At 49.7% G+C, this 21,147-nt stretch overlaps 8 protein-coding genes across 8 annotated transcripts; 3 read left to right on the plus strand and 5 right to left on the minus strand.

Annotated features, from left to right (window-relative positions):
- Window positions 1–1,369: 1,369 nt before the first annotated feature.
- LACBIDRAFT_318703 (uncharacterized protein) lies at window positions 1,370–2,522 on the minus strand (the record flags this gene model as incomplete). The annotated part of the gene is made up of 6 exons (XM_001879853.1): window positions 1,370–1,509; window positions 1,565–1,571; window positions 1,633–1,796; window positions 1,856–2,090; window positions 2,162–2,310; window positions 2,360–2,522. The coding sequence occupies 6 exons, from the start codon at window positions 2,520–2,522 to the stop codon at window positions 1,370–1,372; spliced, it is 858 nt and encodes a 285-aa protein (XP_001879888.1).
- Window positions 2,523–3,112: 590 nt separating this feature from the next.
- Window positions 3,113–5,148, plus strand: LACBIDRAFT_325972 (uncharacterized protein; the record flags this gene model as incomplete). The annotated part of the gene is made up of 11 exons (XM_001879602.1): window positions 3,113–3,159; window positions 3,221–3,265; window positions 3,357–3,401; window positions 3,955–4,205; window positions 4,256–4,350; window positions 4,378–4,407; window positions 4,467–4,490; window positions 4,536–4,710; window positions 4,772–4,938; window positions 4,988–4,994; window positions 5,051–5,148. The coding sequence occupies 11 exons, from the start codon at window positions 3,113–3,115 to the stop codon at window positions 5,146–5,148; spliced, it is 984 nt and encodes a 327-aa protein (XP_001879637.1).
- Window positions 5,149–5,532: 384 nt separating this feature from the next.
- LACBIDRAFT_318705 (uncharacterized protein) lies at window positions 5,533–5,718 on the minus strand (the record flags this gene model as incomplete). Its single annotated transcript, XM_001879854.1, has 1 exon — window positions 5,533–5,718. The coding sequence occupies one exon, from the start codon at window positions 5,716–5,718 to the stop codon at window positions 5,533–5,535; it is 186 nt and encodes a 61-aa protein (XP_001879889.1).
- Window positions 5,719–6,230: 512 nt separating this feature from the next.
- On the minus strand, window positions 6,231–8,103 carry LACBIDRAFT_325973 (uncharacterized protein; the record flags this gene model as incomplete). Its single annotated transcript, XM_001879855.1, has 5 exons — window positions 6,231–6,506; window positions 6,978–7,031; window positions 7,133–7,196; window positions 7,236–7,790; window positions 7,838–8,103. 5 exons carry the CDS (start codon window positions 8,101–8,103, stop codon window positions 6,231–6,233), a joined length of 1,215 nt encoding a protein of 404 aa, XP_001879890.1.
- A 302-nt stretch (window positions 8,104–8,405) lies between these two features.
- LACBIDRAFT_325974 (uncharacterized protein) lies at window positions 8,406–9,147 on the plus strand (the record flags this gene model as incomplete). The annotated part of the gene is made up of 4 exons (XM_001879603.1): window positions 8,406–8,474; window positions 8,537–8,589; window positions 8,649–8,812; window positions 8,843–9,147. 4 exons carry the CDS (start codon window positions 8,406–8,408, stop codon window positions 9,145–9,147), a joined length of 591 nt encoding a protein of 196 aa, XP_001879638.1.
- Window positions 9,148–10,248: 1,101 nt separating this feature from the next.
- On the plus strand, window positions 10,249–11,456 carry LACBIDRAFT_325975 (uncharacterized protein; the record flags this gene model as incomplete). The annotated part of the gene is made up of 5 exons (XM_001879604.1): window positions 10,249–10,310; window positions 10,394–10,657; window positions 10,772–10,818; window positions 10,887–11,394; window positions 11,435–11,456. 5 exons carry the CDS (start codon window positions 10,249–10,251, stop codon window positions 11,454–11,456), a joined length of 903 nt encoding a protein of 300 aa, XP_001879639.1.
- A 954-nt stretch (window positions 11,457–12,410) lies between these two features.
- Window positions 12,411–12,830, minus strand: LACBIDRAFT_318709 (uncharacterized protein; the record flags this gene model as incomplete). Its single annotated transcript, XM_001879856.1, has 2 exons — window positions 12,411–12,669; window positions 12,817–12,830. 2 exons carry the CDS (start codon window positions 12,828–12,830, stop codon window positions 12,411–12,413), a joined length of 273 nt encoding a protein of 90 aa, XP_001879891.1.
- A 3,784-nt stretch (window positions 12,831–16,614) lies between these two features.
- Window positions 16,615–20,983, minus strand: LACBIDRAFT_293813 (uncharacterized protein; the record flags this gene model as incomplete). Its single annotated transcript, XM_001879857.1, has 3 exons — window positions 16,615–20,043; window positions 20,107–20,715; window positions 20,936–20,983. 3 exons carry the CDS (start codon window positions 20,981–20,983, stop codon window positions 16,753–16,755), a joined length of 3,948 nt encoding a protein of 1,315 aa, XP_001879892.1. The 3' UTR covers window positions 16,615–16,752.
- Window positions 20,984–21,147: the final 164 nt, after the last annotated feature.

The raw sequence follows: 21,147 nt of genomic DNA on the forward strand, positions 1-21,147 counted from the left end.
CGCACAGCTCTACGCCCTCTGCCAGCACGACACACAAACGGAAGGAAACAATTCAATCGCATCGCCCCCGCCTCCTGCCTTACCCACCCCTTGCTTACACCTCTGGCTTGCGTTCTCCATCTGTACTTACTGGGTTTCGTTTCTACTCTGTCATCGTTCCCATCAACAGGCACGAATTCACCATTCATTTTTACGCATTTTGGCTCACCATTTGCTTCCACTGGACCACGGGCACAGGTTCTCTGTTCGCTCAAGCCCCAATTGATACAGCAACCTCCATGCGCCCCTTTATATTCCGTCCCAACGTGATTTTCAGGTTTTGTACCCCATTCGGTGACATTCCGATCCCATCAGGCATATGTGGTCCAGGCCAACAACACGCACGTCCCCTTCCTCTCCCGCCACATGATGGACATCTTATCGCAGACCCCCCTCATCCTGGTCTCGCCTAACCTGGAAACTCCAACATCTGCAAGCAAGATCAGTGCACTACGATTAACAAAGGTGCTCACTTCGGGTTGCTGCAGTGCACAGACAGCTCGGACAACAATCCTCTTCTTGCAATCAGTGTCAATGACGTGCTCCCACCCCGGCGCATGGGGATCAATATTGATTTCAACCAAACGGCAGCTCCCCTTATGGTCCAGCCTCCCGCCGCACCACCACCACACCCACAACAACCAAAATCCACACGTGGTGCCACTCGACACATCCCTCTAGTCCCTCACTTGGATTCACGTTGTTCCCTCCAGTTTGACGCTATCCGTCATCAAAGGAGCAGCCCCAGGACGTTTTTGAACCCTGCCCGACTGAGCCCTACGAATACGGAGTCGAGGCCTTTTCAGATCAAGTGGGATATTTTGCCACTCCTACATACATTGAATAGAATTGGTACATTTGACATATGGACAGTAAGAAACATCTAAAATATGGGATAAAACATATCGTAACATTCAGGTGCGCGGAAATAGTGCGAGTGATCACTGGCATAAGCTATCATAAGTGCAAGTGCTAGGCACTTGCACTGACAGGCACTTCCACTGGCAGACACTTCCACTGGTATTAGCACTAAGATCTGCCACCCGATGCCCTTCTCATTTAGGATTTAGCAGGGAGTGCCAGGAGTGCTTATGACCTCGGAGGCCAATTCTCAATTGACAAAGAATGGACCTTAGAGGTTTCACGTGACGTCCAATCGTCATGCCAAGGGTGTGAGAAGCTAGAGAAACAAAAACAGTATCACATTCCTAGCTACAAATGTTTCTTCAAAACTGAGCATATACACAGCACGATTCAGGGGATACGACAATTGCGAGATTTACAGCGTAAGCAAACCGACCATTCATCACTTCACTGATCTAATTCTGATTTATGCCTGTTCAGCCTCCTCGGGTTCCTCGGGCGATGCCAGAGAAAAGGCTGCAAAGCCGTGGTCGGGTTCGAATGGTCGCCAGTAGGTGGCCGGCTGCGTAACGCCGACAGTACCAACATCTCTCAACGGGTCGACGGCTGATAATATCAAGCATTTGAAGCAAATAATATGGTTCAATATATGCAAACTTACGGAGGAACTAAGGGAGACGGTTTACTCATGGTCAGTATCGGGGCTATTAGAATAGAGGGTGGACCGACCAGAGCAAACTCCTTGGGCCTTTCCGTAGGAACTTTTTGCTTGAGACTGAACACAATCCTATCGGGAGCGTAATCGGCCAACAGCTGCCTATCATCACCCTCCGGGGCGAGAGGCCTGTCTGTGAGCTTCGTAATATCGCGGAAAATGAGGATACCCGACGACTCTACCGAATGGAGTCCAATTATCAGAATGATCAGAAGTAGCAGCGAGTTTGATACTCACTGAGACTTGATCTTTTGTTGGTCTCGAAGTATACCTCTCTCCCGATAGGCGGGAGTTGGAGGTAGAGACGCGTAGCATCGTGTTGCCTGATGGCGTCTACTTGGGCTGTCGCGGCCTTGAATCGGGTCCATCTTCCTACCCCCCCAGCACTAGCATTGAGGGGAATGGAATATTTCTGAAGTTGGGTCAACGATAAATCATAAAAACGATCGACTACAAAATCATACGCTGGTGTCTACTCTTGAAATGAACTAGCGACAGAATATTAGTTAGTTAACTTTACATGCATACGCAGAGGTGACGTACAGTGGCGAAGGCCCTGGTGGACCCTTTGTCTTTGAAGTCGATCTTGATGGCTACGAGGCTTCCAGGGCCAGAGTACTTCTGGTAGGTGAAGTCGACCTGGCTGACCTCAAAGTCAAAAACGTGCTTGTAAAACAAGATACCCTTGGGATCTAGAGAAAATCAGCATATGAACGTTGCAGTCAAAGTACGGTACCTCACCCTGCCCGAACGTAACATCACCCACGAATTGTTGCATAATTTCAACAGCTTGCAAACGCGCTTTGAATACGCCTTTCTCGATCCTAATTTGTGCAAAGGCCGTGGTTTCGTTGGTGAAGGTCTCGGCAGCCGACTTGATGAGACTGGGGAATTGGTCTGTCATGATGTGTTGCGAGTTGGTAGAGCAGTATAAAGCGTCGAATGAGGGGCTTTGGTTTGGTTGGCTGAGATTAGTGGCCTTTTATCGAACCCCGGGCACCCAATTTTGGAACATAAAGATGGAGCGAAAGTGGGTGGAAAGAACATGAGAGATACGTGTAAACAGGTGCAAACTGCAACTCTATTTGAATTTTGGGCGCTCTACAGAAGTTACGACATCTGGTGACCAGTCATTTGACAAAGCATAAGAACCTACAAACCTCCAGAAAAGTTTGAAGGTTAATTCGTCGCGGACAGAGCGGGATGAAGGTAAGTGCCAAAGATAAGAGTGAAGTAGTAAAGTTGACATGCAAGTGCCAGTGATTGGGGAGATACTACGCAGCTGGCACGCTTTGGGCACGCTCAACTTTTTGCCAACTTTTTGCCTATTCTTTTGCACGATTGCAATATCGCAAAATCAAATCTTCCTCTCACTCGATAAGTTCTATGCAAATCAAGAACTCTGCCTCGCGACGGATTTTTCCGTCAAGTTTATTCAGCCGTGGTTCTAAGAGAGCCTGGCTCAGCAAAGCCCTAATCACTGATCCCACAAAAATGAGTGGAGAACTGCGGCCGATCTCAAGATTAAATATGGGACAAACGTTAGTTTCGGGGTCGCAAGTGTTCCTTATCACTAGTTTTGACTTCTGAAACTGAACTCAGGTTTGGCCACTGGGTAATGAGTGACGCGGACAGGCTTCACTTAAGGTGCGTCATAAGATAAAGGTAGCGGTTTGAGAAGTTCTATGCAGATCAAGAACTCTGCCTCACGACGGATTTTTCTGTCAAGTTTACTCAGCCGTGGTTCCAGAAGATGGGATAGTGAGGACGGGCTTCACTTAAGGTGCGTCATAAGACAAAGGTAGAGTTCAAAACGTTCAAAGTTGGAAAACATTCGAAGATCTGTGACAATTGCAAAGAAGCACGCCATTATTGCGTGGCTCATATCCACACATGTTTCTGATATGCTTGGAAACCAACGTTTGGGTGAGGGCTGTTTGGAAGAAAGAAAGAAAAAAAGAGAGAAAAAAACACGTTCATGGCGCAGCAAAAGCCTGCGAAACTCCACTCTCTTCGGAATATGCTTGGGAAACTGATACTAACCTCAACAGACAGAATATAGGAAATGTGGAATTTCTTTTTAAAAAAATTCAATGTCTGTGATTTACTGTTCTCCATTCCCTCTACAATGTATCAACATTAACAAAATGCCTTATATTCATCTTAGACTAAGGTTAAGCCATACATGGAAATTTAATACAGATCCGTACTTTGCACGTTTTTCAGATTCGCTTCCTGAGACCCAATAATTGGTTCATCATTCATGTGATGAGTCGCCGCGTGAGAACACGAAGCCAGATAACAAGACGCCTAAGTTTAAAGTCACTGACTCACAGGTGTGCGTTACCAGTTGCCCTCCAAGCCTCAACAGAAACTCGCAACCGTACGATGGACACGAGCGACTCGGAGGATCACTTACTTCCGCGACGGGACCCTTTCCCCCAGCAATTGTCAGAGGCAGCCAAGGCGTTGCCCCACTTTACCACGGCCTACGCCCAATTCCGCGAGGCCGCAAACTCTGTTGATCTACACGTCGAAGCCCCAGAAATTATGAAGCGGTTCGTGGGAGACTTTCAATTTGGGGAGGGTAGGTGCAACCGAATCGCCTTCTCCCTCGCATTTATTTCAATATTTTAGACCCCAAAGGCGTCCTCTTCTACGATTCGTTTGCAAACATCGGTGTAGTTCAATACACAGTTGTATACTACCAGGGAGCAGCGTCCTCGAAAACTGTACGGGTTGATTTTCATGTGACACAGGGGCCTTTGCGCCGTAAGCTGGTTGCGAGAGTAAGGATCCTCGTTGGCGATTGTTATGGAAAGCTGACATTTTTTTGTTACCCTGTCAGTTTATTGCAAGGGTTGACACCAAGGTAGGAATCTTCTTTCCCTTGGATCGCCTTTTTATGCTTCTACAGAAATACAAACTTCCTCCCATCCGTCTCGGACGAGGCCAAGGTGAATGGGCGAACTTCAGCGCTGCAACATCCCCGGCGGACGTCCTCCGACAGGACGAGTCGGACCGACTCTATATACAATTCCCGTGTATCGCGAAGGAAGTATATTTTGCCACCAACAAGAAGTCGAGGATCAGTGAGTGTTAGATCTACCGCTCTCAATTCCTTTATGATTGAAGACACGCCATGTAATTCAGAAGGCTCTGGGATATTAATTTTCCGCAATATTACCGAGCTTAAGACGGATACCTCTCCGTCGGACGACGATACAATATTAGCTTACTACTCGCCCGACAAAATTGTGTTCTTCCTCAAAACCACCGGAGAGGATGAGGGGAGTACAGCGTTGAAGGAAGTTGGTCTAGTCAGTTCGTCCGTCTCCTGTTGATCTTGACTAACTTATCCCTCCATAGTTCCTCCGTAAGTCGCGTATTGAAAGGAGCCTGTCATTTGAGCTTACATCTAATACCCGTTAGCTGATCTTCCTTTGAAAGATATTGGTCAACCAAATGTTGCTCAATTGCCCGAGACGACGTGGTTGGAGTATAAAGAGCCTGAGCCTAGTGACACCTAGTTACATCTGGAGGATTTCCGTGGTAGCTTCTTCTTCTGAGATCTGGGTCAACAGTCCACAAAATGTACGAGATACATATGTGCGGGTCGAAGGTAATAAACGGGGGTATAAACGAAGGTGGGTCGACAAAATGAATCGCGATAGCGCCATAAAATTGTCCAACTCTTGCGCGTGAAAGCAACCAGAGAGCAGCACTACATATTTTGGCGTCTAATGGAAATAAAGTGTTGAGATGTAAAAGACGCGTAAATCGTGAGCGTGCTTACTCGACTAGAAGCGTCCGAATGTAGAGCACACAATCCAAAAGCAGAAACAACCAATAACCGCTTCACCTGCGCGACAATGTCGGCGGTGCCACGCCCGGTGAGACGACGCCTGAGGCCTTCAAGAAGGCCCCCCACAATCATCCAGGTGTGCAATCACACATCTGCCTGCCCAAGCTCCAGTGAAGGAGCGACTTTCCACACCCAGATACACCAGTACCCAGGATGCTTTAAGGAATATGTCGCGCAGCGATTGGCTGTTCGGCAATTGAAAGGGCGCCCACCAATGGTAGTGTGTTGGGGCCATGCACGAATAATCAAAGGGTGGCTGACAAAAAGACGGGTGAGGATTGGGAAAGGCGATGTCAATAAAACGCACAAATTAGATGGTTTCTGGCGAAAACGAATGCGTAAAAACTTGACGTCGGATGGTGGAATAAGAAGATCTTACGATGAAAAAATGCGCTCCAACTGTAAAAACCACGCTCGGAAAAAAAGGGCATTGCCTCGATAAATCCGAGCCAATGTAACTGGGAGTAAAAAATTAACAAGATAACAAGCGAGAGATAAAAGATTAGCAACGTACCTAGTTATGAACACACCATGCTTCAGCGAGTCCAAACCCGCCGCGAGACAAGCCAAAGCCGCTTATGCACCATGTTGGAACGAAGCCAACCTTCATCCACTTGACAGTCCTGGCAGATGGTGTGTCACTCCGGCCCCACAGGACTTAATCCAGTGTGGTTCCACGCCAGCATCTCAATACCTGGGTCGATTACACACCCAGGCAAGAGATGCGGCGACTTTCAACGCTTAGCCTCATGGGCTCCACGCATTAGGAGATGTGACTGCGGCAATAGCTGACTCGGAGACGGGAATGGATTGCTCGCCTAGGCTGAAACGCGCGAGGGCGTGAGCGATGGTGATGCTTGACATTGGTATGCTGCTGGCTAGGCGATACTGGTTAACTGGCGAGGAGGCGTCGGAGTTCGGAGTGAGTAGTGTTGGAAGAATGTGGCTGACATTGAGCGGTAGGAGGCGAGGAGGCTGGCGGGATAGCGTGACATTGATAGGCCGAGCAGTGGCAAGAGGTACCTAAGAGATAGAAAAGAAAAGGAAGTGTGTTGGGCGGTGATTCGAAGACGGCGGGCACAGTAACAATTGGGAGTGTTGTGGTGGTTTGAGTGAGGGCCATGGGTTAAATCAAATAAGGAGCTAAACAGTAATTTATACCGTGCGTATTTGGTTGGGCGCGAACCAGCCAAACACACACAACGGGTCGTGTTTGTCATCTTGGGCGGTTATCGTCTTTTGCCCGCCCCCCTCACCAGTGCCTAATTATCCTTCTTTCACAGCTTATGCTTTCCGAGTCTCGGCCGAACAGGAGGATGACGGTGAGGATGGCAAGGGCGTGTCGTCTTCTTGTTACTCTTCCTCCTTCTGAGCCTCCCAGGTGGAGAAATGCAAGAGAAATTGAAAGATCGAGCTTCGGAGAATACGCAGTCCTTCATGTCAGAATGGGACAGGGGTCAATTGCCGGAACGAAAGATCAACTTGCTTTTTCACTCTACTCCCGGACGTGAAGAAGATTTCCATAATCCAAAAGTAAAATCTCATGGTCTACATGAGGGTATAGATACACTAAATGGTTTCAGGTTAGATCCAGTATTCAAGAAGCAGCGGTCCCAATCCAGCAAAACACACATCTACGCATCCTGTACCGACTTCAATTCATTCCAGGTCGACATCCCAAAGAAACTAGGCAACTTATTCCACACCTTCTGCCTACCAACCGAATGCCGCAACTGGCAATACGCCACACACTCCCGACAGACATGAAGCTCATGCCAGCTTGTATACTGCCCAAGCGGGTCCAGAGGGTCTTCAGCTTCCAACACATGCCACTCCGCATAAGGGCCTCTTGCATACGCGCACAGCGGAGACCGACACTGCGGGGAACGACGAAAATTGAATAGGAATGAATGGGACATCTTCATCACTGCCAATCGGAGGCAATCCCTGCCAACGAGGCACTTAGACTTCGTTTCCCAGTCTATATCGCCTTCTTTGCGCGTGAGTATCCTACGGCCGCCCATACGCGCGACGCAGTAGTACGCGTAGGGTAAAATTTGGAGGACGTGGTTTTCATAAGCGAGGTGGATGACACGCATGATGGCGTCGGATTTGATTGGTTCGTAAGTCCTGAGAGCGGCTTTCATTTTGTAAGCCGCGAATGAGGTGGGCAATTTGGATGAGAGGAGGGAGATGCAGCGGCGCCGGAGGGACTGGAAGACGTATTTGGTGCTGAGACGGAGGATGCCTGATATAAAGTCCAGGAGGGAGTCTAGCTCTGCTTCTGGTGGGAGGTTGTCAAAGTGGCTTGGGGAGGGTCAGCGGAGAGTTGATAGGAAGAGGTAGGAGCCTACGATGGGTCGTATACTGCCTTCAACAGATCTATGACATCATCGACCTTGTCGTAGAGCGGTACGACGTGACACCCATCGATGACGGCCTCTCCCGATGGCTGAGGGACCGTAAAAAGTCCAGCAAAGAATTCCGAGTGGTTAGATAGGACTGTCTGGTGGACACGGAACAAGGTGTTTTGGACAGAGAAAATAATGGATCCGTCGTGGAACCAGAAATCTGGGTGTTTTGTCGGCGGCGCTGTCGTTCCAGTAGTGTCTGAATCCATGTTTCGGAAAAAGGCGTCGGTCGTGGAGAAGCAAAGGCAAGGAAGAGTGAAAGTTCTTGGATAAAGACATTGGAGGCCAGGCGTGCTATAAGTATTTTGTCGATGTGCCAAATGGGACCCATTGGACCATGTCGAGCTCAAAAAGGAAAGGGTATCAAGCTCAAAAAGGAAGGGGTGGATGAAACACAGGGCACCTCGGCTACCTTATGTAATCTTTGGATCGTATCCTCTGGCTTGGAGAAAATGCAACGTATTCCAGTCCTCATCGATCATCCCCGAGAGCGGGACGAGACCTCGAAGAAATGCATAGGAAGGAAATTGCCGTTATTGAGCGGAAAATCGAGCGGCTCGAGTGGTCCAACAACGACACCGTGAGCTGCTGGCTGGGCGGAATGAGGGCGAGAGCTTGTAAGAGAAGCTTCTCCTTGCAGAGGAGGAGAAGCGTCAAATCCAAGTCCAGCTGGAAAAGATGATTGCGGAGAAACAGTATGTGATCATCTCTTTTTTTATTGAAAGACCGCTGACTATACTATGTGGTGTATCAGATCCAAACCATCGTATGCGAACATCAAGGCAGAGCACGCTGGGTTTCAAGTGAGATATAACGAGTTGAAAGACCTGAAAGAACGTGCTGCGGAACGATATAAAGTCGACTACAAGAAATGGCGCGACTTCAGTGAATGGTCGTTTACAAACGACGACAATCACCGTAAACATCGAAATGAATAGGGCATCTCAGCAGCGGAAAAGAAGAAACGCGACCACGAAAGTATAATGAGGAAGAAACAGAAGATGATGTATTTCGGACCTGATCTGGCGCAGTTCGCGGGTGAAGATGATGAAAATCTTAAAGATCCTGAGGCCGCGACGACACCGTGTCGTCGACCAACCCGTCCTCCACCTCCCATCGGTCGCATTGACGTCGAGGGAGATAAGGAGAATCAGGAAGCAAAATCAATCTACCCCGGTTCCTTCGCTCAGATTACATCGCATATCATCAGCCCCACCAGTCATCAAGTCGACATCTCTTACTTCAGTTACTAAACAGAATTCCTTTTGCTCCTTTACGCTTGCCCACCATTTTTCTTGATCTCCCGTCCCATCGACACATACTACACGCACTCGTTCTGCGTCAAGTACGCGAGTCCCCCTGTTTTTTTCAAGCCAATACCCAACACGGAACCGCGCAATACCATTATTATTAAGAAAGAATCAAAGTCGAGTCCCACAAGTTTAGCTGATACTCTCAAACGCCCACATTCTCCAAATCCGTCTCCCCCAGTTCCGAATTCGTCTGACACTGAGGAATATTTACAAGGTCTGGCTCTTGTCGGTTTATACTCCACACTTTACTGACGTTCACACCATCCATGTTATACCCCCTCCCCAATACGGAAAAACCTGTAGTTTCCAAGATACCAGCACCGCCTGTTGTTCCCAAGGCTTTGAGATTGAATCAGGCTGGAGGATCTTTTGACACAGAGGACGATTCGCAAGGTACTGAGTCTTTTTTTCCTCAATTGGTTCTTATTCTCACTCCGTTGCAACTTACCTCTCGACCCAACCCCAGTTCCACTCCGTCCACGAGAGAGATTTCCGACCTGCCCACCTGCTGCTGTCGCTGAGCCTTCTACTGCCCGGCAAGATGGCTATGGGTCTATACAACCACGACGACCTCATCAACTCGGCGGGGATAGCAGACCCAACAAGGTGAGGAGAGTGAGTGGAAACGAATTCGCAGGGGTTCTAGTTCGAGTCGACCGCAGCCTGACATGAAGGGATCTGCTTACCCCGTGCATCCCAGATGCGAAGGGAAAGGGTAAAGAGAGGCAGGAAGATTCCCTGACTCCTTTGACCAGCAGAACGGCTGGATTGTTCGGCATTTAAAGGCAGGGAAAGGTATGCTAGAGGTAGTGATGCAAGGCCTTGAAGGTACGATGTAATTAATCGCTCTTGTTTGTCATCTCATTTCGTCCCTCGAATTTAGCGCTGGCAAAACCATGTTTAGTCCCTGTGACCAGAACGTGGGAGGCAAAAGCCTCAAGGCAACCTTGACGAGTTATCAAAAAAATTACTCACGGACATCTGATACTTGACAGATGATCTGCCCGGGATCAGGGCAGAAGGGTTCAAGAAAAATACCCTATGACTGTCAAGCACGCCCAATCCACTCTCGTGTTCCATCATGGCGAGCTGGGCGTTAGGATGTGATTCTTAGATATCAATGATGGCTTCACCTTGCATGGTCGAGCTTGGAATAGGACGTTCTCAGCTTTCTTGGAAATCATAGCATACCGTTGGGCGCTTCTTATGTTTGGGCGCTAACAAACAAACGCCACAGCATCGCCCACCATCTTACAAAAACCGTCTTTGATCTCCACGAACACGTTCTCCAAACCAAGCCTACGCCACTCATGCCCAACGTATGTAGTACGACTTTCAAGCACGCCCAACCCACCCTCTTGTTCCATCATGGCAAGTTGGGCGTATGGTCGAGCTTCCAGGTCCTCAAGGCTCCCCCATGCCTGATCTTCCAGGCTCATGAGGCTCCAACGTGGGCAATCTACTGCGCCATCGTGGCCTATTAAATACTCGACAAGGGAAGAGAGAGCATTATCATCGCACGAATGGCACCAGGCTCTAGAGTCGTTACTCTCCAAGATTACAGGGAAGAGCAGAGGGAAAGGCATAACCGTACTTCCCTTGCTGCTCTTGGTATGATGATTGCTTCTCCCTGTCTGGCGCTGCCTCTCATCCTCAAATTGTCTCTGATTTTGGTGTAGACCCAGCGAAATCGGATGCGACTGTTGCATCACTTCCGAACGCTTCACCTCCCGTCGCCGCTTCTACAAAAGGTCGCGTCGTCAAAGCGTCAATGATGTCAGGCGCCCAGGGACTTACCTTCACTGGTGGTCATTTCAGCAACGTTGGGGGCAACATCAACCGAGGCGGACGTAACAGGGCGGCGTCGCCGGGACATCAGGCTCCTCAATTGGTATCCTCTGAAGTGGTTGCTGAGGAAATCACGGAAGCAGCCTTTCTCGAAAATGCAAGTTATATTACTGCCAAGGGCCCCGGAGTCCGACTCGATAATGCTGGAGGAACGCGGCAGTCTGGTAAATCGGGGAGCGTCCACGCACACATGTTTACAAACCTCAAAATTTCTGAGTTTCATTCTGGGACATTTACGAATGCTGGAGGCACTATAGACGGCGAGGAATCCGAGGACGACGATCAGGATATTCCTGTTGCAGTGCCTGACGTCGTTGAGGAAGGCGCGTTACTTTTAGGGTTGGTGTATCCACTTGATTGATGCTGATATGTTTTCTAGACACTGCGAACGGCCCAAGTGAATTTGAAATGGAGGAAAAACACGGGGGGAAGACAGCCGAAGTGAAATCGAAGGCGCCCAACCTCGTTCAGCGTTTATTTAGCCGCCTGTTTTGATACAGGTAGTAGATGGCAGTGTAATAGCGAAGATCGGTGACCATTCCAAAGTATTTAACTCACCTCAATATTATTGATGGATGTATTGTTGGATGCACATAAAACTTGAACAAAGCCTCACGTCGGATAATATGATGTTGCTAAGTTGTAACATCCACTGGGCCAACTTTCAGCAATCATACCAAAGCCATCATGCAGTCTAATGTGGCAGCTTTTTCTGAGCCAGCCGTTTCTCAGCAAAACTTCGCACTCTTGAATCGAGGCCCCCTGCTTGCGTACATATTTGGGTCAGGCGATAGTAAGGAATCGGCGACCAGTTGTGTGCAAGGTTCCTCGTAGTGTGCATATGATCACTGCCAAAGTTCATAGTAGTAGTACTTCATACCGATGTTACGGCCCACGGGAGTCAACCAGTATATTATTCATCGCATTTGGCGGGGAGAAAGACTTTTTTTCACGTCGGTTTACAGGGGCCTTCGCGATCGAGAACCACCATATCAAACAATGCTTCATTCAAAGATGGGGGTTGGAGCTCCGTTGGAGGCAAGACGGGGAATATTACATAATACATCAGGAAAAAAGTTACTTGCGATATTGTGGTATGTTGACGTGATAGCGCTGGTAGCACCATCGAGAGCCCCCCCATATATTGTTCTCCATAGCTGACCGTTTAAAATCCATAGCACACAATAGTTCTATAGATTAAGCCATAGCCATGTAACCAGGTAGTTTCATAGTACATTGTAGCAAATATATACAGGATAGAGGAGGTAGAGGAGATATTAGTCCTCCTGAATTGGTCAAGAATGCGGCAAATGATTTATATTCAAATTCTAGCTGCGATACATGTGTGTACTACCTCATTCGTTGTCCACCACATCCTCCTCCCCAGCCACTTTGACCTTGACCTGCTCCTTTGAATGCATGCCTCGCAGTTCCAGATCCCACGTTTGGATGGCGGGCGACGCGTGTTTGGTGGTGGCTAGTAACAAATGGCTAGAAACAATAGTGAGGGCGGGCAACGCATGTTTGGCGGCTGATGACGGAAGGTGTGGGTGAGAGAAAAACAATAGCAATGGCGGGCGACGCGACTGATGATAGAAGGCGTCGATGAAATAGCTGAGGACGACGTCTGATTAGGTAACCTATTTGGAAGATAAGCAACTTGTCGCATCGAGAAAAGGTTGACATACTAATGCAGAGGTATGCCAGAGGACGGTGGAATCAATCGTCATTTTAGAGAATGGAATGTGAGCGGGGACATACCTCCTAACCAACATGTTACTCGAGCAGTTCGTAGAGGGCAAGTCAGGCAAAGAGCGATGAAGGGATAAGGCAGGGGAGGCGCAGTGTTAAGGAGAGAACAAAGGTGGTCGTCGGAAGAAAAAGGAGACACTAGATTATTGCCAAAACAAGTATTTCAACCAACATGTGACATCGGGTCACCATCCGATTCGGAGTTTAGCTCCGACGGCACTTCACTGCATGATTTCATCAAAGTCCACTTGCGTGTTGTACGCGTGGGTAGATATTCTGCATGTTGAACATGAAAATTGGTGCTTTCAGTTATTGAATGAGGAGAGGGACAGTCATGTGTTTGCAAGCATGAGTGAGAGTGTAGGGGTGAGATAAGATGCAAGTACCAGCATTATTTCACATCCCACTCGATGCTGACTTGATAGTCATGGTAGCACTCATAGTGTTCTGACAATTCTTCATAGGATGCACCGAGCTTGAGAGCTGATCCGCAAATCTATCTATCACCATGTACCTCGCCCCTTTCACGATGGACTCGATCACGCGCTCTAGATCTACCCGCCAAGGATACGGAACACAACACCGGCGATGGGAACTATATTTGGCTATGATTTTGATGCGGTAACTATGGGAGAAATCACCTTTTCCTGATGTAGGGGGAGTCAGAGTGGCCGGTTCAGCGACGATTCAGCAAACGGTTCAGAATCGATTCAAAGATGTTGAATTCTTGTCTGAACCGTGGGAACACACTGAATCGTCACTGAACCTGAACCGACGGCGAAGCGCCTCGGGAGGCGCTTCACCGTCGGTTCAAGTTTCGGTTCTACGTTGGTTCTGCCTCCTTCGCACATAACTCCCCTTATCAATTAGACTTTTATTTATTTCTCCTTGAAAATACGTTTCAGATACTCTTGAAATATTTCCCTGTAAATTTCCTGCCTCGGTATCATTGTACTGACCACCTACTTAGGCTACTTTTACATTTGTCCTCACAAAAATGCTGTCTTAACTTTCTGATAGCTGTTGATGCACAAAACCTCATGTAATGGAGTCCGTTGTCAAGCTTTTAAAGAAGGAATAATATATATGTATCTAAAACTTCATGGAACATAAATTTGGTGGTCAGAACCGGCGTGAAATAGAGTTTTGAGCCTCAGCTGAACCGGGGGGGACAGAGTTAGACCCGGTTCAGCGACGATTCAGGCAAAAAAAAAAATTGAATCGTCTTTAAACCTGATCTTGAATCGTTGCTGAACCGCCGTTGAACCGGCCACTCTGACTCCCCCTATTACTCACGGTGACGTGACTTGTCCGAGACTGCACCGTAACTACTGTTGCAGGTGTCTTTCGTCGAGACGGCTCTGGTCAAACGTTGGTATTCTGGCGATTCGGAATGGGCTTCTGTCAACCACGTTGTGATTCCCTCGGACCGGCTTGAAGTAGTTGTGCTTTGGGTGGTCCAAATCATTGTGTTTGTCGTCTGTGGCCTCACCTGAGCCCCGTTCCTTTACGCCCATCAACCCAGCCAAGTTCCCATCACTACGCCTTATTCAAGCTTCCACGGTTTCCCTCGCCCCCCTCTCGAAAAGCAAAGCCCCACAGATCATTGGTCTAACTTCTTGATACATTCTCTGCTGAGTTCGCCTGATTGCTTCCATTTCGCCAGGCGTCTCGATTTGTCGATTCATGTCATGCTATGAAACTCCGTCTAGAGAAGAACTATGCAATTCAAGATCGCCATGCTGTTTCTGTGGCGAAACGGTGATCTACTCTAGAGGAAGACTGTCAGATTTGGTACCACGACCGATTACTTGGAAATATATCACCGGCATTGATGGCTGTGGTGCGATTCTGGTTCGGTGCATTGCCCTGCTTTGCGTGGTTCGTGGCTGGCCATTCAGAATTCGCTGGCTTGTCCGGTTTTACTGGTGACTCGTTCCGATGTTAGGAATCGGGGACCAAGTGAATGTTTTGAAGTGATGTACAACTTATAAGGCCTGAGACGTGATGCTCGTTGTGTGTCATCGAAGATCTCAGCAGATTCTACGGTGGCTCGGGGACACGGCCGTCATTCTCGTGCGCCATTCAAACTTCCTTTTGTTCCTCTTCATTTCACTGAGCATCTCTATCTAGAATTTCTCTGTGGAAGTAACTACCTGCGCTGTGAAACTAGCATCAATCCCATATCGCTTGGAAATTCCTTGTGGAATTAACTTCAAGCCCCAGTGAACCTCTTTGAGTGCAACGGTGCGCGAGACGTTATTTGATATTCAACGTCCAATGTTAGCCTCTCCAGGTGTATCTTGGTATTTGTTACGCCAATGTCACAATGTTGGATGTCACGTTTAAGGTACCCCAGCCATGAGACACGGCACGATGCAGACCTTCGGACGAACCTCACGCCCAACAGCTGGGTTCTGTTTCCTTTTTGGTGCGGGCAGCCTTCATTTTTTTTACTTCTCATCTCCATTTTCCAAATTTTTATCGCCTTGCTTCCCCAATCATCATATTAAGCTTGCACATGAAAGGATTTCGGGATTGGACGTGCAAACAAGGTGAATTTCAGTTGAATCGCCCTCATTCATTTCCATCTTATCGATAACTAGGTACATCTATATACAGGTCAACTGGAGTCCATACAATAGTCCCGAACCGGGAACGCTCTATCCTCATGGCTGTCCTGCGTTGCGTATCCAGACTAGTTATGTGCCCCAAACCTCCCAAGCCATGCGTACACAGCAAGTAAAGCTCCTGTAAGTATGTACATGGAATCATTCCCGTAACAATCCTTCGAGTTCCCATCCCCCTAGTAAGTTTTCTTTGAAATTAGCACCAAGCCCCCGGACCTGGGTCGTGCTCAAAATTTCAGGTGATCTGATCTCTTTCCGCGATCGACTAAACGCTAATTCACTCCAGGCCGTAATGCTAGTGCATGCCCCACGTTGTGAGCTTATGAATAGGAGGGGAAGCCTGCGGAGGTGCGATTCCCGCTTCCCCCGTCTTTCATCCACCACTAGCGCTACAACAACGTTCCCAACCTCGCGTTTCATAGTTCACTCTTCGCGCTCTGTCCATGGGTACCCCTTCGTGCCCAACATGCCAGGCTGATTCGTGTGCGGAAGATCATAACCAAGTGTGCTGGCATTTCAAGTTTACCGTCTTTGCTTCGGTACCCACCTGTACTTAATTCGTACCACCCCACAAAATAATATGTAGGCAAGCTTGTCTCGATTCTGTGACCCCCTTGTTCAAGACCATGCAGGTATCTGGCTATGGGTATGTTATGGACTCCAATTTGAACTTCGGAGGAGAACTGGCAGAGCGTAAGCATGCAAACCTACTTGATAATGCCGTCCAGTCTGAAGGATAGAGAAAACTTGTTATTATAGAGACCTGTGCCCACAGCATCCAGTTTTTTGCGAAGCTTTTCGCACTGCGCTCCAAAATACCGCATATCCAGGCCATTTTAATTGTGGTTACCCTCTGGAGCGCACTCACTTCTTCACTCCGAAAGGCTGTCAAAAATTTCTAAGACCGGTTCGAGGTTAATCGACCTCATGTTTGACGTAAGTGCTAGATTTTTCAGTGATATGCTGACCCAAAGCGTACTCTTCACCCTCGGTACCAATTCATTTGAGTAGGCGAACACAAGGACACACATAAATTTGAGCCCTCCAGCAAACTTTTTTGCCCATTCCCTTCCCCCCTCTTTCATTTCCCTCCCTCCCAAGTAGCGCGCACCACGTTCAGATTCCTCAACGTTCAACATGTGCACCAGCCAACGTCGAGAAAGTAAGCATCATATTGATCATATTGTTACGTCTAATCAGAAAACAAGTCATTAGGATCGAATTTCTATCGTACTTCAAAACGATGCGATTGAGAGCGGAAAGCAAGATAAAAAAAAGAGAAGAAAAAGTATCCAAGAAAAAAAAAGAGTCAAGACTAGAATAAATTACCGCCAGCGGCCGGCTTGCCTCGCTTGATGTTCTCTATTGCCACATTCGCATAACGCCCGGAGGCATCTCCACCAACACCCACTGCGACGTTTCCGCCACCAGCAGCACCTGCAGTGCCAGTCATAACCTTCATCCAATCTCGACCCATACCCCCCTTCTTGTCATCAGCCGCAGCCGCAGCCTGGGCTTTGGCCCGCTGCTGACCCATCTCCCAAATCGTCATGCCGCTCCCATTGACGTCAATCTGCTGCTGGTTTTGCCCTCCCATTCTGCTAGCGTTGACAGTTCTGCGAGTGAAGGAACTGGGAATAGACATGCCCCCAATCGCAGGCCCAGCCTCAAAGGTATCTGACGGGTTGTCCTCACCAAAGAGGTTGGGTCTGGCTTGAGGGTTCCACCTCACATGCCTCGCTTTGGCCTCAGCAGCAGCGGCCAGCTTCTCCTGCTGCAGCCGCTTCGTAGCCGCCGCAACCCATCCTTCGCTGATGGGAGCGAAATCGTCAGGGGATGTAGCAGCCGTGGAAGGCGTGGGTGCAAACGAGCTCGAAGTCATCTCGTCCTCACGCTCGTCGTCCTCCACCCCATACTCGAAGATGTTGTTGAACATCCCCGAAGGAACGCTGGGCTTGGGCTCCAGTATGAGCCTGGAATTCACCGGCAGCTTTTCGATCGGCCCTCCGTCACCCTCCTCGTCAGATACCTCCTCAATCGTAACTCGCTTCGCGTTTGCCTTCTTCTTCGCCTTACTCATCTTCGGGGTATTGGTGGAGGTGGTATTTATTTTGTTGGTGATATCAGGGAGCTCGAATCCCCGAGGGCTTGGGGACACAGGGTCAGAGCTGCGGCGAAGACGTTGGGAAGAGGCAAGGCGATTAAAGGGCATCGAAGTGGTCTTTTCGATTGGGGGGGAACGCGAGTTGGACGGAGGATTCCAGACCTGTTGACTTGCAGCAGCGTTCGTCGACATCGGCTGAGCAGCAGATGGAGCATTGGGAGCCCAGTACTCCCGGTCATCAAACCCAAACTGAGAAGGACCACCTGCCTTAGGAAGTTCCGTCGTCAGTTTCGATGGGGTTCCCATCTGCCTCGCATCAGCCATCTGCATTTGACGCCTCAACAAGCTGGGCTTGGGGAGCGCCTCGCCCTTCTCCTGCTGACGTTTAAAACCGAACATGGACCCAGGACGAGGAGTCGACGCCAGATCCTCTCCAAAGATAGACGAGGCCTCCATACGCGATTTAACGGGAAGCCCTCTGATAGTGGATTGAGAGGATACCCATGCAGGTTGAGCGGCTTCAGGAATGATAGGCGTTTCATGTTCCTCTTCCTCCTGCGCGTCCGCTTCAACAGGAGGTTCGGGTTCAGGTTCAGTGGTAGGAGGTGGTGGGGTTGGAGCTTTGGGAGGAGCAGAAGCACCGCCTTTCTTCTGCTGCTGGCGCTGTTTTTTGTTCGTCTTTTTCCCAGCTGGGGCAGGGGCAGGTGGTGGATGTGCCGGCGCAGGTTTCTCAACTTTGGCCGGAGCAGCAGCAGGTTTGGCAGGTGGTGGAGAGGGCTTAGAAGACGATGAGGCCGCTTGGGCTGGCGATGGGTTGGCAGGAGCGGTAGGAGACGCTTTCTTGCCTTTTGCAGCAGTAGCTGAAGGTTGAGGACCACGAGCTTTAGGCGTGATGGGGGTGATGGGCTCGTCGACTTTGGGAGGCGACTGTGATGAGGGATTAACAAGTTCCTCGGGTAGCTGCGGCAGCTGAGGCGCCTTCTTGGTCCAGCCACTGGACAGAGGGGTCCCAGCAGCCATTTTCGTCGCCCATCCACTTGGTGTAGGTGCAGCAGCAGGAGCAGGCGTCGACGACGCCTTACTGTTGCCTAGACCATTGACAACAGCCTTAGCAGCGTTCTTTACACCCCAGCCACTTGGGGTCGCAGCAGCTTTGGGAGCAGGAGCAGTTGTAGCAGGAGGTGGAGGGCTGACGTTCAGAGACCCCGGCATTGGCATGTTCAACGAAGCCTGAAGGTCAGCAGCAGCCTGGGCCTGTTGTTTCAAGAACGCCTGCCTCAACGCCTCCGGTATTTCAGGCTCGTCCTCGTCCTCTTCCACCTCTTCGTCCTCCTCCTCCCTGTTTTCATCCCCATCGTCTCCTGGATCGAACCAACCAAACGCTCCAGGGGGGTGAGACTGCCTGCCGAATTGCTGTTGCTCGAACTGGGAGGAGGCATAAATTGAGGCAGGAACACCTTTCTGCGTCGAGGTCTGAGGTAGTGGTTTGGGTGGGTAGGGCATGGATGACGAAGAGGCTTGTTGTTGCTGCTGCAGAAGGAGCTGCTGCTGTTGTTGCCACAGTTGTTGTTGTTGGAGAAGGTGATGCTGATGAGAGGCGAGGGTGTCGTTGGCATACGACAGTGGATCCGGTTCAGTGAATTGCTGCTGCTGTTGAATACCAGCATTCGCCAAGATTTGCGCAAAATCGACGTTGGACCCGAACTCGACATTTTGCTCGTTGTAGGAATCCAACCAAGATAACTTCGAAGTCGAAGGAGCAACACCATTCCTCGCAGCACGCCCGTTACCCTTCTTCCTCAACTCCTCCCTCATCCGCTCTCTTTCAGTTTTGACAATACGCTTTCGCTCCTCCTCCTTCTCCTCTTGGAGTCTCATCATCCACTTTTGATGATCCGCAACTCGTTGCGCATCCTCGGTTTTGTCCCCGTTCCTCAACTTCCTGGCCTTGTAGATCTCCACCGCCAAAGCTATGTCAGCCTGCGCGGCCGCCTCGTGAAACTCGAGAATTTTGGTTACCCGCATCCCCATTTTGAAGCGCTCAAACTCCTCCTCAGCATCAGAGGACGGCAAGGAGTCGGAGTCGGAGGGGTCGGAGAGGTGTGGGCCGACGTACATGGGACCAGGAAGCCGTGCTTTGGTTTGTGTGGGATAGGTGTTCTTGGGAATAGTGGAAGAGGCAGAGGTGACGCCATTGGGATATTGAGGATGGAGAAAGCTGCTGGTGCTGCTACTGGCGGAGATAGCTCCGCCCCCAAGGTCCGGCGGACGTTTGGGCGGTGCCAAACGAGACTGTTGGGACGATGAGCTCGACGCATGGCTGATGGGGTTGAAGTCGAAGCCGTTCGAGGTTGGTGGTAGTTCTGGAGAACTGCCTTGGGAGGCCTGCCTCCATGCCGTTTTAGCTGGCTCTTGGGGCTTGCTCCAGCCACCATTAATGCCGCGAATGGGAACAGGGATGGGTGCGTCCTCGTCTTCGGATGTTAGGTCATGCGAAGTGGCCTGGGTTGGGAGGAAGAAAGGAAGTTGTCAGCACGTGTTACGGTGAGGACGGGTGGGTCATACCATGGTATACAACGAGAAGCCGCGTTCTTCCGGCTGTTCATCATCTGAACAAAAGTCACTGGGATTTACAAAGGCGTAGCTGGAGGTAGTGCTCGAGGAGGCGGAGATGGATGGGGCGGAAAGCTGTGGAGGTGGTGGTGCCAAGGACTGCTGTGGAGGCGGAACAGCCACATTTTTGTTCAGTTCCACGTTAGCGTCGTCCTCTTCGCCGCCTAGGGCAATGATGACCCGTTGTGTTTCCGCATCCGTCATGTCGTTCCAGTCCTCGTCTTGGAGCTTGGCATTCGCCAACAGTTTTTGCCATTCCTCTCTTGCGTCGACGAAGTACTTTTCTCGAATCTGTTTCTGGGCTTTAGTTACCTGCAGATTGTGCTCCTTCTCGGATGGTCGCGCTTTCTGCAGTGTTTGTCGCCATTTCTTGTTTGCTTCAGAAGCGACATCTGAGCAGCGTTGGTTCATGGTCGTCCTGGGAGCAGCGAGTTGGGCTTCGAACGTCTGCCATAGCTGCCTGACCCTATGGGCGCGTTGGGAAGCCGAAATTGGGTTATGAGTGGCCATGGAGGGTAAACGAAGGATGAACTCTGTCGAGGATGGCGGTAAAGAAAAAATCTGGAACGAAGTCAGGTTAGGTAGGGATGGGGATGAGAATAAAAAAGGATGCCTCGTGTTCCTAAGCGGCGTGCCGAACAAGCTTGATCGTAATCCGTAGGAATCTAAATGAGATTGCCACTTTTTCCGTGTCTTCACCGTAATGGGGCCGCGACTAAGTAGGTATCGTTGAGTATTTAACAAATCTGGCTGTATAGCTGAGGGTTCTAATTTGACTCACACAGCCAGCGCGGGCAGGGGCCGTAGAGAGGTGCAGGGTAGCGGGCATGCTGCAAATCGCCTGCTTCCTTATCAGCATGTCACTTGATCAATGAAAACACGAGGCTTGACAAAAAAAAATTCACAAAAGCATACATAGGCGACTGCGCACCCTTTGCCCAACGTCCTTTTGTAGTCGCGCTCGCGGGCCTTTGGGGCGAGTTTTCCGTATCG

This window comes from Laccaria bicolor, genomic scaffold (genome assembly GCF_000143565.1).
Source record: "Laccaria bicolor S238N-H82 LACBIscaffold_9 genomic scaffold, whole genome shotgun sequence".
Taxonomy (NCBI): Eukaryota; Fungi; Basidiomycota; class Agaricomycetes; order Agaricales; family Hydnangiaceae; genus Laccaria; species Laccaria bicolor.